The sequence below is a fragment of the Apiospora kogelbergensis genome (genome assembly GCF_038363985.1).
Source record: "Apiospora kogelbergensis strain CBS 113332 chromosome Unknown utg000005l_segment0_segment0, whole genome shotgun sequence".
Classification (NCBI taxonomy): Eukaryota; Fungi; Ascomycota; class Sordariomycetes; order Amphisphaeriales; family Apiosporaceae; genus Apiospora; species Apiospora kogelbergensis.
Window position 1 is genome coordinate 619,341 of NW_027117422.1, and position 15,886 is coordinate 635,226.

The following is a 15,886-nucleotide window of genomic DNA, read 5'->3' on the forward strand; positions in this document are numbered from 1 at the left end:
GAGGGAGAAGAACTGCGGTGTGGATAGCTATCCGAACAAGCATATTTGAATCAGTTCCACCAGGTCAGCCCATCTGTACCTTATCAGCCTCGAGCCAATTCCGCACCATCTTGGGCACCAGTCCAGCCTCGACAACCTTGGGACAGGTCCGCATAGTCCTGCTGTGTCCGCAAGCTCTGCCGACGTCCCAGGCGAGGCCCCCCGCGCCCCTTTCTGCGTCGCCGCTCTCCCTCTCTTCCGCGTCGACGTACTTTTCCTCGTAATACTCAGCCAGTTGAATGGCGGGGAGCAGCGCCTCAGCCCCAGCGCCGAGCTCGATCGCTCGCGCTCGCAGACGCGCCAGCCACTCCGGGAGGTCCACGACGTCGAAGCGCAGCAGACCGCTTGCCCGCACGGCGGGGAGGAAGTGGTCGTTCCAGGAGAAGTGGTGCGGCGCCACCAGATTGTAGAACGTGGCCGCAGCCGACTCACTGGCGCAGCTGTCATTCATTTGGTTGGCCACTGGGGTTCGCCCCTTTTCCAAGTCAATTTCACTGCCTTCTTTCGTCTTGAAGCCACCCCACCAGTGGGAGTAGTAGGATGGCGAAAAGGGGGAAGTGGGAGATGCTGGTGAGGAGGGAGCTGAGATAGGTAGTATCCTGGTAAGGGATTCGTTCCTGCTGGGCCAGCCTAGTATCGAGCGGACTACAGTGATGAGGAGTGAAGAGGTGGGGGCAGAATACTGCCGAGGTTCAGACGACACAGGGGAGTTGTGCTTCATATGCGCTGCAAGCTCCAGTATAGCCCGCGCTGCCGTGTCCACGGGCATCCACTCGCACCGCCCCTGCATCTGTCCCTGCCGCTCCTCTAGGCGCGGCAAGGCTCCCACCTGAGCGGCGCTCCGCACCATCATCGGGATCGCCTCCTTGGCATTCCAGATGCCGTGCTCGGTATCGGCGGAGATCTGGCCGACGCGGAGAACGGCGACGTGGGAGAGAGTATCCGTGGCAGAACGAGCATCGGCGACAGCATTCGGAGGGTTAACACCCCACCCCAACATGAACCGGAACACGGAGAGGAACGAATTTGCGGCAACCCCACCAGCTTCATTCCCACTGTCCGTGGGCTCTGTAACCTCGCTGCCGACGCCTACTATCGTCTCGGCTACCGCCGCCGCCGCCGCCGCCGCCGCCGCCGCGCGCTCGCAAATGCGCTCGCCGACCAGTTTCGACCGCGCGTAGCCCGTCGGCGCCGCATAACCTAGCTCCGCGATGGGCCCCTCAGGGACGGTCGACCCGGCCGGCATACCGAACGCCGCCGAGATGCTGGATGTGAAGAGCAAGCGAGCGGGGCGACGGAAGGGCACGTCGGCGGCCAAGTCCAAGAGCCGGCGCAGCCCCGCCAGCTGGGGCCGGAAGCTCGCGAGGCCGATGTTGAAGTTGACGGGCCACGCGGCGTGCACGATGAGCGTGGTGGTGGCCTGCAGGATGGCGAAGAGCGCCGGCGACGACAGGCCTAGATTGGGAGCGCTTAGGTCGTTGGTTGGGAGGGCTACGAGCTTTTGTGACTGGACAAATAGGGGGAAAGACGTCGTGGTGGAGAGACGTCGTTCACGCAGGGAGGCTTGGACGCGATTAGCGGCATCGGTGGGAGAGTTGCTGCTGCTGCGTACGAGGCAGTAGATCTTCTCTACTTGGGGGTCTTGTAGGAGCTGGTGAAGGATGTGGGCGCCTAGGGCACCAGTGGCACCTGTGAGAATCTAAGGATCGCCGTCAGTATGAGATGAATGTGTGATGATGGCTTTGGCCCAACTTGATAGAAAATGCCCCTTACCACTGTCTCCTTTTTTGGTTGAGGCAATATCCCTGGCTTGCGCCTCTTGAAAGTGCCGTACTCATCGATCAACTTCCTCATAAGCGGGATATCATGGCTCTCATTTGGCTTTTGATATGCAGGGCCACTGCAGCCGGTGATATGGCTATTGGTTAACTCGCTGCCCGACGACATGACGTGCAACCTACGCGCGAGTACCGAAATGTTGCCAGCGTCGTACACGGCATTAGTGGGAAGCGAGTGGCCAGCCAGATCCACTTTCTGCAACAGCAGACGTCGGATTTGGGCGGCGCGAAGACTGTCCAGACCTGCGCCAAAGAAGTCTGCGTGGACATCCTGTATGTCGATACCAGCCTGGTCGCGAAGTGCGTCCTGAATTAACCCCTCCAATTCCAAGACACTTAGCCCTTTCTTGAGCGGCATCTTGCGGCCGTCTCCCTGTGGCTGAGGTTTCTCCGAATACATCGCGTCGATGTAATTCTGAAACTGCGCATAAGCTGCGCCGCGGATGATGTTATTCTTGTCCGTGGCCGGGTAATCAATATCAGCAGGCACGGGGACAATCATGTCCCGCGTGATGCGAGCGAACTCGTCCGCGAGCCGGTTGCCCGCCTGCACGTGCGACCAGATGGCATCGACGAGCTGTTCGTCGGACAAAAGGGGTACCTCGGCGGCGGGGGCTCGGAACACCAGCACCCCCGGCATCAGCCGGTCGTTGCCGACGACCAGCGCGTCGCGCACGAGCGGGCTCTCGCGGATGGCGCCCTCGATGCCCAGCGGCAGGATCTTCTCGCCGCTCAGCAGCGTCACCGTGTCGTCGTCGCGGGCGACGTACTTCCAGGCGTCGGGCAGGGTGGGGTGCGGACGCCAGAGGTCCCGGGAGTGGAACGAGCCCGGCGGGTCGTCGGAGTTGGACATCTTGAGGGCGGGGTGGGACTTGAGGTACACGGCTTCGTAGACGCCATTGGTGCTGTCACCGTCGTTGACGTTGCCGTTGCCGCTCCGTCGCTTGAAAATCATGTGCGGCCGTAGATTGGCGTAGGGGCGCACGTAGACCCAGCTGTCATCGCCGGGCTCGCGGTAGATGGAGTCCCCCACGTGGCCGACCTCGGTCCTGGTCTTGGGGTTAGCCCTATAACTTTTTCCGCGCATTCAGGAGACTTGGTTGTTGTCCTGCTGTCATCACTATTGATGCAAGGGATAAAGCAGGAACTCACATTCCATAGATGACCCCTAGCTTCACCCTGGCCTTGACGAGTTTATCTCCCAGGTCATCGGGCGTTCTCGCTCCAGTCGACGTAACATATCTGCACCTCCTGAGCACGTTGATGCCATCCTCGCGCTCCGCCATTAGCTTGAGGGTGTAAGGCACGCAGTGGCAGATGTCCGGTCGAGCCTCCTTGAGCGCCAGAATGAGGTTTTCTGCCGTGAGTGGGAGGAGGGCATTAAACATGTGCGCCGGCTGGCGCATCCACATGGCCATGAGAGAGGTGAAGAGGCCGTGGATATGATACCATGGCAATGCGTTGAAGGCCCGAAGCCCGGTTCCCGTGGGCACGGTGCTGATGATGCTGCGGTGCGACAGAAAAAGCGGCTTGGGAAGTCCTGTAGATCCCGAAGAGTGTGCGATGAGGGACACTTGGATGTGCTCGACTTCCTTGTCTGCGATGGGTCGAAAGAAGGGTTCCGGGGGTGATTGATTCGGCCTGTCGAAGGTATCTCTACCTGGGATTACCATGAAGTTGAGACTCGAATTGACCCTCTTCAAGTCCGCAATAGTTGCCTTGATGCGGGCCGTGGTACCATAGAGAATGGTATCACATTCCGCTGTAGCCAGAAGGTTCAGGCAGGCGGGTTCTCCCAGGCGGATTGACATGATCAAGACCTTGCACCCCAGTCGGAAAAGGGCGAAGAAGGTGACGATGAAGGACAGATCTGACTGCGCAAAAAGAGCGACCGTCTCGTAGGAGTTCATCTTGAAGCCGGCTCGTACCAACAGGTGGCACGTCTCATCAACCATTCGATCCAGGTCCTTCCCTGTAAAGTACTCATAGTCGGTAGGCTTGCTAGCATGCCTCGGGTAGCCAAGGATGGGAGACTGGACTTTGTCTTGTGCTCGCACCCGGATCAGGTCGTCAATGGTCCACAGCCTGCCATACTTCTTGATGCGCGCTTCCACCACCTCGGCTGATATGGTAGCCATTCTGCTTATTTGTTAAACCAATATCCACGAAAGAAGTTAATGAGGTGTTCCACGCCATTGAAAAACCATGAATGCCAGGGAAACAAACCTTTATGATATTTTGGGCCTTGGATATGGCTCAGTCGGGGCTTCTGGGGCTCATGTTTGACTGCACAATGAATGCCGCAATAAGGGGGCGAGATGAATAGATGGCGTCGCTGGTGGCGGAAAGCTGAAAAGCATGCGGACTGATGAGCCTTCTCTTATATTTAGGGAAGGGATAGTTACTCCGGCAGGCTGATATCACCCTGCATAAGTACCAAGTATAGGGTTGTCTCGATTGCACATCCAGTATCCCTTCAAGAAACTAGAACAGAGTATCGAAACTCAGGTCTGGGGTCTCATCTAGGGACGCTCACAAATACGTGTTACCCTTTCGGGTCATAGGTCACGTATGCAATACATTGGTGGGTGAGTGAGGACAAGTCTTCTGATTGGATGGCACTCCGGCCGAAATGCAGAATATAGGTTCAAACATGATCTCGACTCCATAGATTGCGCATGATCAAGCTTTTTCCTCCATTTGACTGATACAACACGATGAGATTCCATGATTATCCATAAGCACGAAACTGGGAGATGGTGAGGTACAAAGTCATATCGCATGCTTGCAAATGTACGATACCAAAGCCGGACAAGGGATATATTGGTAGGCAGACTATAGAGGCCCGCGATGACATCTTAACCCCTATTCCCGAGGGAAAATCGTACTACCGGTATTTCCAGTTCCGGTAAAAAGACTTCTTACGTCAGAATTCAAGATCGAATAAGCTTCCATTATACCCTGTCTTCCTGATGATTGTCTATCCACATTTTGGGGTATGAAAAAAGGGGAACGTTGCAATTGGATGGGAGTCACACCCAATGAGGGGAATCCCCGGTACACCCACAATTATGCACCATAGGCTATGTAATAGACATATTGATCAGGGAGAAACCCTCGATATCTCATTCTCCTTGTGGCGTCGCCGACATGCGAGGATCTCTGTTGACTGAAGCCCTTCGGAGGGAGTTGCGAGAAGCGTCTAGCACGCAGCTGAAGACTGACGTTGATAACCCTTACATTATCTACAACGGTCTACTTGATCTTGCAGATGCAAGGAACCGAAAGCATCCTACGAACTCTGTCTGTGCGTGCACAGCTAGGGATCCAGGGGCCAGTAAGGGCGAATCAGCCGCCATGAGTTTCACGATGCCATGCATCAGCCCTGCGCTTTGACGATATCTATGGGGTGCTCGAAAACCACGTGGAAGTGGAAACTGTTTTCCTTCGAATTGCCGCGCCGTCCTGCTTAATGGAGCACATTGCTTACGTTACTCAAAATAAGCAACGAGCAAAGATGATGTTCATTCTAGGTTTTGACTTTCTGTCCGTCAGACGATGGTCGAACATAAAGCTTCAGCTAGCGTCACATATGGGATGGGAAGGCATGAAATCATCTCCAAAGTGGCGCTGGCCGTGCCGAGGTTCGCGAATCCTAATGCGGAGAACCCAGGCTTGCCCGCGTCATGACCTTTCGGAGATCGATTGTGTAAATTAACTGGGAACTATCAAGTTCGACTTCGGATTATGATATTTCATCTGCAATGGTAGATGGAAGCTATTCATTGTCGCTTTTCGGTTTACATCCATAGCGTTCGTCCCGTGCCGGCATTCCAACAAGACCAAAGCAAACATGGCTTCACCTCGACGGCCGGTCCGTATAGGGAATTGCAGCGGGGCCTCTGTGGACCCCGGCGACATCATGTACGAGCAAGCCGTGTCGGGCCCCATCGACGTCATCACCGGAGACTACCTGGCCGAGGCCAATCTCGCCCAAGCCGCCGACGCCTACGCCGAAGGGCGGCACCCGGGCTGGGTTGCTAGCGCCTGGGACGGGTTGCAGAAGTCCCTCAAGGTGGTCGCCGAGCGCCGCATCAAAGTCGTCATCAACGGCGGCGGGCTGAACCCCAAGGGCCTGGCAGTCAAATGCGCAGAGGAAGCCCGCCGACTCGGAGGTCTTACTGCGAAGCTCCAAATCGCTTGGGTCGAGGGCGACAACCTGCTACCGGATGTCAGGGAGCTCCTGCGGCCCGACGCACAGGGCCGCCTACCCCACCTGGACGCAGAGAATGCCGAGGTCAAGTTCGCAGACGGCACGGCCAGCTTCCTCGACGACCCCCGCAAGAAGATTGTTGCGGCTAACGCGTACCTTGGCTGCCGCGCCATCCGGGCCGGCCTCGACGCCGGCGCCGACATCATCATCTGCGGGCGCGTGGCCGACGCATCACCAGTCATGGGCGCCGCGGCGTGGTGGCACGGCTGGTGCGACGGGGACTTCGACCGGCTCGCGGGCGCGCTGGTGGCCGGCCACCTGATCGAGTGCAGCTACTACGTGACGGGCGGCAACTTCGCGGGCTTCGACGAGCACGACGTCGGGCGCGACCTGCTGGGCATCGCCTGTCCCATCGCCGAGGTCGACGCGGGCGGCGCGTGCGTCGTCACCAAGCACGGGCGCTGCGCGGCGTCGTCACCGAGGAGACGGTCAAGTGCCAGCTGCTGTACGAGCTGCAGGGCAACGTGTACCTCAACAGCGACGTCAAGGCCGACTTGGCCCATGTCGCGGTCCGCCGGGTCGGCGACAGCCGCGTGCACGTCTCGGGGGTCAAAGGCTACCCGCCACCCCCGACCACCAAGCTCGCTGTGTTCTATCGGGGCGGCTACCAGGGCGAGCATACGGTTAACGCCGTGGGGTACGCGACGCCGCAGAAGTATGACCTGCTCGAGGCGCAGGTGCGGAGCCAACTGAGGAAGTGGAAGTGTGAGAAGGATATTGACGTCCTCGACTTCCAGTGTGTCGGTGTGCCACAGACTAACCCCCAGAGCCAACTTCAAGCCACGACATACCTGCGAATCTTCGTCCAGGCCGCAACCGCGGAGGCCGTGCGCCGGGTCTTTGCGGCCTGGACCTACAATTTCATGCAGCATTCTCCTGGAATGGGAGGCACACTAGATTGGCGGCTCATTATGAACCCGATTCCCTTTCTAGGTTTCTTCCCTGCCCTCGTGCGGCAGGACCGCCTTCGAGAAAGCGTTAACCTTCTGAAGATGGACAGTGATGCCACTGTTTCGCCTTCTATACAGAAGATAGAAGTTGGCAGCCCCAAGACCACGGAGCCCCTGGCGCCGCGGTCAAGTTACGACCCGGTCAACCCTCGCTCCCTCGATACCTTTGGACCCGCGAAGGCAGTTCCGCTAGGGGACGTGTTGCTGGCTCGGTCCGGCGACAAGGGCGCGAACGTGAACGTGGGCTTCACGCCACGCGCCCGTCTTAACAACGACGAGACGTGGCAGTGGATGCGCAGCTTCCTGACCCGGGACCGGATCAAGCAGATGATGGGGAATGACTGGGATGCGGCCTACCACATTGAACGCATCGAGCTTCCTGAGATTCGTGCCGTGCATTTCGTGGTTTATGGGGCGCTTGGGCGCGGGGTGAGCAGCTCGGCCAGGCTGGATTGCTTGGGAAAGGGGTTTGCTGAGTTCTTGCGTGCGGTTCATGTACCGGTGCCGCAGCGATTCCTTGACGCGAAGGGAGTCAGGAGCCGGTTATAATAAATCCACTTAAGTAAGGGAACCTGTCCAGCAATGGTTTTTATCTCCTTTTTGCCCCTTACCTTCTGACTCCTTAAATTAGGCAAGTACCCAAGGAGGTTTGTGCATTCACGCACTCCGATTCTTAAGCAAGGGATACGGACCGCTGCCACAACATGTAGTGTTACACGGCTTCAATGCCACACTGTTGGGAAGGACTTTGGATTCAATCTAGTAACACCAACACATAGGGAGGTTTGGTCGTCCCACAACAAGGGCAGCAATTATTGTCCCTCGACCATCTTTGTCAATCTTGCTCCCAAAATATTATCAAAACACGGTTGATCACACTGCCACGCTATTTTCTCTTCCTATAACTGCGTTAATACATATGGAAGTCCGAAAATGGCCACTGCACTCACATTAGTCCTTGGTTTCCTGAGCGTCACCTACACATTCTTTGCTATCCTGCTCCGGCTCACCCAACATATCCAGGAGCCGCCGGCGGTCGCCAAGACAATTCCCTTCATCAGTCCACTGTTCGGTTTCATCCATGGCATGCAGAACTTCATGGTAAACCTAAGGTCAGTTGTTGACATTTATCATATCCGTCTAAACCAACCAAACATGGTTTTAGTCCTGTAAAAGAGGCCATTGCTCACAGTTAATATCCAAATAGGGACCGGTATGACCTTCCGATATACACCCTAAGAATGCCCGGCCAACGCGTTTACGTCGTCAATTCTCTCCATTTTATATCACAGATCCAGAGACAGATCAAGACCATCGCCTTTGCGCCAATCGAGGCGCAAGCTGCGGACGCGGTAATGGGCGTAGGTCCCGCTGGGAATGCTATTATCGGTTCGAAACGGATGTTCGAAAGTGATTCCTACCTCTCAACCTTCATCCTGTCAACTCATCCGGCCCTTGCTCCTGGCCCGGGGCTTGATTCCCTGAACGGTGCGGCGATCCGATACCTTTCGAATGCGACCAAGAGGTTGGCTCAAGGTGGTCCAACTACAGTTGATCTGTTTTCATGGGTCCGCAGGGAGTTCTTCATGGCTACAACCGAGTCCATATATGGGCCGAAGAACCCCTTTCGTGATCCCAAGCTCGAGCAAGCATGGTAGTGAGTTTTGCCTTCTGGTCTTCTGAAACTACCGACTGTGTGTCCCGCGGCCAAGTTGACATCAGGCTAACCACCCTCTAGTGATTTTGAGCCAACCATCATGGTACACATGCTCAAAGTATGGCCACACATGTTTGCTCGCAAGGGCCATAATGCTCGTGAACAGCTTCTCATCCCGGCCTTTGAGAGATACTTCGAAGAAAACGGGTATCTGCAAGGATCAGTTCTCGTTCGTTGCCGTCATGAACACAACACGGTTCATGGCCTGCGCGATAGAGACCTTGCTGCCACGGAAATTGGGCAGATGGCAGCTCAGCTGGCCAACAGCATACCGGCCGCATTCTGGATGATCTACCACATCTTCTCTGACCCGGCTGTCCTTGGCGACTGTAGGGAGGAGGTAGAACGGTTAATGCAAGTCGATGGAGACGGCAGACATGTCGACCTGGCGAATGTTAAGACCTTGTGCCCTGTTCTCCTTTCGACTTGGCAGGAAACCCTTCGCTACGAGCACGTCGGCATCAGCGCCCGGGTGGTTATGCAGGATATCACCATCGACAAATACCTCCTGAAGAAGGGCGCCACCGTCATGACAGCCGTCCCGGTGCAGCACAGTGACCCCTCACTATGGGGACCAACGGTAGGGATTTTCAACCACCGCCGTTTCCTGCGTACCCCCGGCGCAAGGGAGAAGCGGACGAACCCTGCGGCGTTTCGGTCCTTCGGTGGTGGGACAGTGCTCTGCCCTGGGCGCCATTTTGTCACCACCGAGGTCCTGTCATTTGCGGCATTACTGCTCCTCCGGTTTGACATTGAGCCAGCCGGAGGCGACAAGTGGGTCATGCCACGGAAGTCAGCTCCGATGACTACGACGATGCCAGTCCCCAGAGATGTGGTACAGGTTCGGATCACGCCAAGAGACGATCAGAATTACCATGTGTGCTTTTCTGAATCAAACAGGGGCTTCGACCTTGTTGCGGAGGATAGCCCCGGGGGTGGCCATTGATGATGCAAAGACCGTGTAACAGGGGAAGTTTCAATCGCGTATGTAGAGTAAACTTAGCTGAACATGTTCCCAGTCTCCTAGATGTTGAATTGATAAGAAGCGCTTATTAGACATACAAGGGGTGCCTACTAAACCTTGAGATCCCTGTTTTCGATCGCTCTAGAGTTTGGTTTCAAAATCCATTGCCTGTGCTGATTGGCTCCGTGGTACACACCCTGCAAAGGAGGGGAGATTGTAGCACCTCGAGCCGTCTGACACGATTGCCGCAGAAGAATTGTAAGCAGCTGGATGGGTGGATAGCGAGAACGGAGGTATTTTCCCCACCCCATTCTGACATCAGACTCGGCTGGGTATGAACCAAACCATGATAGTTCACGGGTCAGTCTAGTATCAAGACGTTTATGTGTCTCTTTAACGCAGCAACACTATTTGAGGATGATGAGACGACTATTTACCACAGTGGCCGTGGTGGTTGTCGTGTTCGCAGCCCTGTTTGCCGACTTGAAGCTACGCGTACTGTCGAACAACAAACCAATTCATTCTAACTATGCATATGGATTCAACAATACCGTCTTGTTCCTGACCAACTCCCAATCTGGCCTTAGCAATGTGCATTTGGCGACAGCTCAATCGCTCATCGAGAGGCACCCGTCGGTCCATGTCCACTACGCGTCCTTCCCCGAGATGTCGGCCAAGATCGACCGCGTATCCTCTCTTGCCAGACTGCACGATACCTCTGCTCCCGGAATCACCTTCCACACGATCAGTGGGCAGAGCTACATGGAGGCCACCGCGAGGGCAATTGGTCTCGAGAATCTCGTTACGGGATGGGCCGAGCACAAGCCCGGCTTCAAAGGGCATGCCAGACGGGACGACATCCTTCGGACCGCTATCTCGCCATGGGTGGGCGAGGCATTCCAGTATCTTCACAGAGAAATCCAGACGCTGATAAGTGAGGTGCATCCGGCCGTCATTGTGCTCGACACCATCTTCAGGCCAGCCATAGACGCCACGCGCGTTGGAAGCCGACGGCATGTATTCATTGCCCCTGGCAGTCTGTCCGATGACCTGGCTTTTGAACAGCCCAATGGCCAGGGCTTCTGGAAATACCCCAGGTAAGCTCCGCTGTTGTAGTGGTACGTAAGCCGCTAGCGCTAACCTTCGCCACCTGATCAGCGTAGGCAGCGATGCCCCGTTTCCTGTACCATGGCATCGCATTCCGGAGAACATATATCTCGGGCTGCGTCAGACATACATCGTGGATATGTTGCCTCAGTGGTGGAGACGAGCGACTTCGCTTCTCCCGAACCCAGGGGTGTATACGTCAAAGGCATTCCTAGACGGCAGAGAACTTTGGATCGCGCCCCATATACCAGGCGCCACCCTGCCTCTCGATGTCATACCCGAAGGATTCGTGGGCACGAATTCTATCGTCCTCAGGTCGGCTGCGGCAGCACAGCAAGATCCAGAACTTGCTGAATGGCTTCAAAGGGCACCCACGTTGCTCGTCAATATGGGTAGCATGTACACATACACCCAAGACAGGGCGAGTGTAATGGCTCAAGCCATCCAGGTAGTGCTTGCCCAGACAAAGGTCAGTGGTACACCGATCCCAAGATCCTTCCTCGCGATGCGACGAAGCCCCCTGAATATCACCTACTTCCCCTCACTGACTGATATTTCCAATGCAGGTCCAGGTACTCTGGAAGCTCTCCCCCTGTCTCCTTTGGATGACGATTTCAGAGCCCCTCTGGAGAAATATGTGAAGGAGGGCAGATTACGGATCTCCCCAGTAGGTATAGCCCAAGTCATCAAAATTAGAAACATCACTAATTGTAGCATGGCAGTGGCTGACAATTGACTCCACGGCCATGTTCGAAACGGGGCAGATCATAGCCTCGGTTCACCACGGAGGGGCCAACTCCTACCACGAGGCTTTGGCGTAAGACAGCCCTTAGTCTTCTCTATTAACACAAGGCAGATGTACTAATCGAAAGCTAGTGGAGGTGTACCTCACGTTATTGCGCCGATGTGGGTGGATCTGTACAACTATGCAATGCTTGCAGAATTGACGGGCGTTGGGATTTACGCCACGCGTGGTACGGCGCCTGAATGGAGCGTCCAGGGCTTAAGCAAGGCATTTTTGGACGTTGTGGATGGACCAAACAGTGCGGAAATGCGAGAAAAGGCCCAGAGTATCGGGAGGCTCATTCTGAGGGAGCCGGGGAGCCACCAAGCAGCGGCGGTGATTGCTTGTTTGGCGGCTCAAAAGCCTGTCGAAGTTTGTCGTCCGAGTCAGTCCCCCGAATAGAGCAAGTGTAGATGTCACGCCCCTGATGTGATTGGTCGGCCGGACTCTCAGAACGTGGAGTCGACCTTGTTCTAGGGCCCACCCTTCTAGAAAAGGGGGGCCGTGTAAGACCAACGCCAATAGAACTTTCACTCCCTCTCATTTACATCGACTTACTTGGTTGTCAAATTTTATAGCTGGGTCTTAAACTTTGCCTTGTTTGGGAACACGCCTTCACAAGTCTCTAGAGAAACTGGCGAGATACGCGTTGAAAGAAACATGTCTGACCAACTCCCATGTATATGTCTTTCTCCGGATCAAGACGATGCTGATATCAGAGCCAAGTACCGACCATTCTTACAGCATCCCCAACCAGAGGTCCCCGACTGGGTCACGGACCTGGAGCTGGACACTGCAACGGCTATGGTTCGAGATGACTTGGCAAAGACCGGGTCAAGACTCAAAGTCCTCGTCTTGTATGGGAGCCTGAGGAAAAGGTCAGAGATCATCAGCTTTGAGACAGGCCATGACCATGAGGACCAGCAACTGACGCAACCATAACAGGTCGTATTCGAAGCTTGCCGCCTTCGAAGCAGCCCGCATCCTCCACCGACTGGGCTGCGACGTGCGCATCTACGACCCCTCCAACCTCCCGATCCGGGACTCGGTGCCGGCGGAGCACGCGGCCGTGCAGGAGCTGCGGGAGCTGTCGCGCTGGAGCGACGGCCACGTCTGGTGCTCGCCCGAGCAGCACGGCAACCTGACGGCCGTCTTCAAGAACCAGATCGACTGGATCCCGCTCGCCACGGGGTCCGTCCGCCCCACCCAGGGCCGCACGCTGGCCCTCGTGCAGGTCAACGGCGGCAGCCAGTCGTTCAACACGGTCAACAGCCTGCGCGTCCTGGGCCGCTGGATGCGCATGTTCCTCATCCCCAACCAGTCCAGCATCCCCGCCGCGTACCGGCAGTTCGAAGACGAGGGCGGCAGCGGCGATGGGGAGGCGAGGCTTTTGCCGAGCGGCAACCGCGATCGCTTGGTCGACTGCATGGAGGAGTTCGTCAAGTACACCATCATCATGCGTCAACACTTCGATCTGTTTGCGGACCGTTACAGTGAGCGGAAGGAAAGGGCTGAAAAGGAAGGGAATTCGATTGCTGCCAACGCATTAACGTAGTATCTCCTCAATTTCCAGCATATGATGTTTTAAAGGCAAGACAGACGAGATAGGTTATTTCCTCCCGCACATTTGCAGCTTCCACGCCGGGCTCCTGCAGCAATTCGCAACCGCTCGGGGGATCTGGGTCAATGGACCCCGAGCCTCGGATTTGTCAGTAACACGTGAAGTCTTGTTTGATTGCTGCGCCGCTCGCCCCCTTATTTGTGTCCGCCAAGCCGGCAGCCGCGACGGCAATGTCGCATTACTTGATGCCAGCAGCATTCCGTGTTGGTTTAAGTAACACCGGCCTTCCTATGTAGGAAAAGGAAGACCGCCGCTGGGATTGTTTAACCAACACCAACTCCAACCGTCTTCCAGTATTTTACGGCCTGCCACTTCTACATGTCTTATTCTTCTCCCTCTTTGAAATACGACATCCCAACTACTGCATTCGCCACGGCTCAGTCGTAATAGTCACCTGATAATGGCACTAGATTTAACAGACCAACAATCACAAGGTGTTTTAGGCCAAAGTAGGGTGGAGGGGAACTATTTCTAGTCGGACAACCAATCTGAGCGGCAATACTGCGCAGCCCATTGGCGCTGATTTATCGGAGCGCCGCCGGCATCCGAACCGGCGCAGGATGAGCGGTGACAGCGAAATGGGCTCCTTCGTACGGATTGATAATCAACCAAAAGATCAGCATTCGGTGGAGCTGTTCAAAGTCCCTGGCCTCGCTAGGTGAAGTGATAGAAGGGTGTCTTTGCCTTCGTGGCATCAGTGACACAGTTCTTGAGATAATGTTTAGTTCAGATAAGAGATTCTTTTTTTTCAGTTCGATGTCAAGCTGTCAACCCAAAGGAAACAAAACCATCTGAATATTGAAATCTTAAATTGTGTGTTTTGGTTCTTCAGTACTGCATCTGCCGGAAATATATGTTGCAAGATTTGGTTCGAATCACTAATATTTTATAGCTTCGTACCCCCTTTTTCCTTTTCTCCTTTCGGTTTGAGTTGGATCTGCCAACTTAAAAGAGATGAAAAGCTTTTTATCTTTTATCATATAACTGTCTGTAGGTAAGCAGAATTCCCGTTGAGTTGTTCTTGGTCTCTCGGCGTATAAGCCATTCTTTAACTCTTCTCCATTTTCCATCCATCTTTCCCCATTCATATCAAAAGTTGGCCCAGCAGAAATAACGAGCCCTGCGTAGCACACAGCCATGACTTCCATCCGAATTCTCGATCGCGTGTGGGTACCGACCTACATATCCGTGGGAACCATCTCTTTCCTTCTGCAAGACCTTTTCCATCCTCGGACTCTTCCCCGCCCCCCTGCACAATCTCGACTAGAGCATCTACCAGACGAGCTGTTATTCGAAATATGCGATCTACTCCGTTTCGACAGCTTCCATTGCCTCTCCCAATGTTCGCGACGTCTCCGAGACTTTTGTGAAGATGGTTTCTTCAAGCAAAGACAGGAGCTGAGGGTGGAGTTTTGGAAAATGTTGAACCCCCTCCAGCCGTTTGTATCCCCACCACTACACGAACTGTCTAGCCTGCTTCAAAGGGATCAGTTCTGTGAAGAATGCCTCACGTTGAGATTTTACAATCAAGGAGCACGTGTGTCAAAGTTGGAGGAGAAGCACTATTGCTTCACGTGCCAATCGTTCCACGGAATTGTCCTGTTCAACAAGTGTCCCGTCTTCGCAAAGAGTGCCTCCTGTCTTGGCTGGACCGGTCAAGTCCGGCTGTGCCCGCACTTCACTCTGGACTGGTATGAGCTCGTGTCCACCTATTTCACCCGGTGGGCGCCGCCTGGGAAGTACAAGTACCCCTACTTTCCATGCCCCACGTGCGAAGACGACAAGACAAGCTACGGCACCGGCCTCCACTACACCTACGACGGGTCCAAGGTAATACTCCAACACAGCCGGACGCTGCCCAGATTATCCCGCCACCATCTGGAGATGGGCAACGAACTCTACTTCGACAGGGTACGCGAGTTTTGCAACAACGCCGAGTACCAGTATCTGTGCCCACACTTGCGGCTCGACAACCCGGAAGTGGTGAGAGCTCTCACCCGGGCCCTCTCCCGCTACTGTGGCCTGGTGACCTTCAAAACCTACAATAAGCTGAACAGGAGACTCTACTCGGTATTCAATTGCGGCTCATGTGACTGCCAAATCGCAGTGGGCCTCAACCGCGATATTCGGCCCAGCTCTACTTGCCTCACACCCAAGTGTCCAGTACTCGTTGTCAGGCAGATTGTCAGAATTCCATACTCACAGACCCCGACTCGCGAGTTCTTAACCAAGCTGGACCCGGCCACTTATGGTGACGACGCTTTCATCCGGAGCCCGGTCAGCGAGGGCGTTTCTTGGTGCAAGACCCCAGACTGTGCCACCACACGCCTGGGGAGGCGAGAGGCCATGCTTCTGCAGGATTGTTGGTAGGAGCCAATCCTTCATGCACAAGAAAATAAATAATGGGTGGCATTTCACATCTACCACATCTGCCAGAAGCGGTACAAAATATCACAGGAATAATACCAAGGGTAATGCAAACTTACCGATTCCATTTGTGTAAATTGAGTGGCTCTTTTGGTGGTTTCCAAAACTAAAAGAGTCAAAGCTTGGTACAAGTCCTGCCTGCCGCTTATTGACTTTCAATGATTCA

General features: G+C 55.1%; 6 protein-coding genes across 6 annotated transcripts; 5 read left to right on the top strand and 1 right to left on the bottom strand.

Annotated features, from left to right (window-relative positions):
- Nucleotides 1-64: 64 nt before the first annotated feature.
- On the bottom strand, nucleotides 65-4,015 carry PG998_006788 (uncharacterized protein; the record flags this gene model as incomplete). The annotated part of the gene is made up of 3 exons (XM_066873604.1): nucleotides 65-1,738; nucleotides 1,813-2,926; nucleotides 3,030-4,015. 3 exons carry the CDS (start codon nucleotides 4,013-4,015, stop codon nucleotides 65-67), a joined length of 3,774 nt encoding a protein of 1,257 aa, XP_066729549.1.
- Nucleotides 4,016-5,730: 1,715 nt separating this feature from the next.
- PG998_006789 (uncharacterized protein) lies at nucleotides 5,731-7,649 on the top strand (the record flags this gene model as incomplete). Its single annotated transcript, XM_066873605.1, is given in 2 exon segments — nucleotides 5,731-6,496; nucleotides 6,511-7,649. 2 exon segments carry the CDS (start codon nucleotides 5,731-5,733, stop codon nucleotides 7,647-7,649), a joined length of 1,905 nt encoding a protein of 634 aa, XP_066729550.1.
- A 384-nt stretch (nucleotides 7,650-8,033) lies between these two features.
- PG998_006790 (uncharacterized protein) lies at nucleotides 8,034-9,763 on the top strand (the record flags this gene model as incomplete). The annotated part of the gene is made up of 3 exons (XM_066873606.1): nucleotides 8,034-8,212; nucleotides 8,308-8,757; nucleotides 8,839-9,763. 3 exons carry the CDS (start codon nucleotides 8,034-8,036, stop codon nucleotides 9,761-9,763), a joined length of 1,554 nt encoding a protein of 517 aa, XP_066729551.1.
- Nucleotides 9,764-10,447: 684 nt separating this feature from the next.
- Nucleotides 10,448-11,709, top strand: PG998_006791 (uncharacterized protein; the record flags this gene model as incomplete). The annotated part of the gene is made up of 3 exons (XM_066873607.1): nucleotides 10,448-10,878; nucleotides 10,940-11,357; nucleotides 11,611-11,709. 3 exons carry the CDS (start codon nucleotides 10,448-10,450, stop codon nucleotides 11,707-11,709), a joined length of 948 nt encoding a protein of 315 aa, XP_066729552.1.
- Nucleotides 11,710-12,332: 623 nt separating this feature from the next.
- PG998_006792 (uncharacterized protein) lies at nucleotides 12,333-13,227 on the top strand (the record flags this gene model as incomplete). The annotated part of the gene is made up of 2 exons (XM_066873608.1): nucleotides 12,333-12,550; nucleotides 12,618-13,227. The coding sequence occupies 2 exons, from the start codon at nucleotides 12,333-12,335 to the stop codon at nucleotides 13,225-13,227; spliced, it is 828 nt and encodes a 275-aa protein (XP_066729553.1).
- Nucleotides 13,228-14,430: 1,203 nt separating this feature from the next.
- On the top strand, nucleotides 14,431-15,663 carry PG998_006793 (uncharacterized protein; the record flags this gene model as incomplete). Its single annotated transcript, XM_066873609.1, has 1 exon — nucleotides 14,431-15,663. The coding sequence occupies one exon, from the start codon at nucleotides 14,431-14,433 to the stop codon at nucleotides 15,661-15,663; it is 1,233 nt and encodes a 410-aa protein (XP_066729554.1).
- Nucleotides 15,664-15,886: the final 223 nt, after the last annotated feature.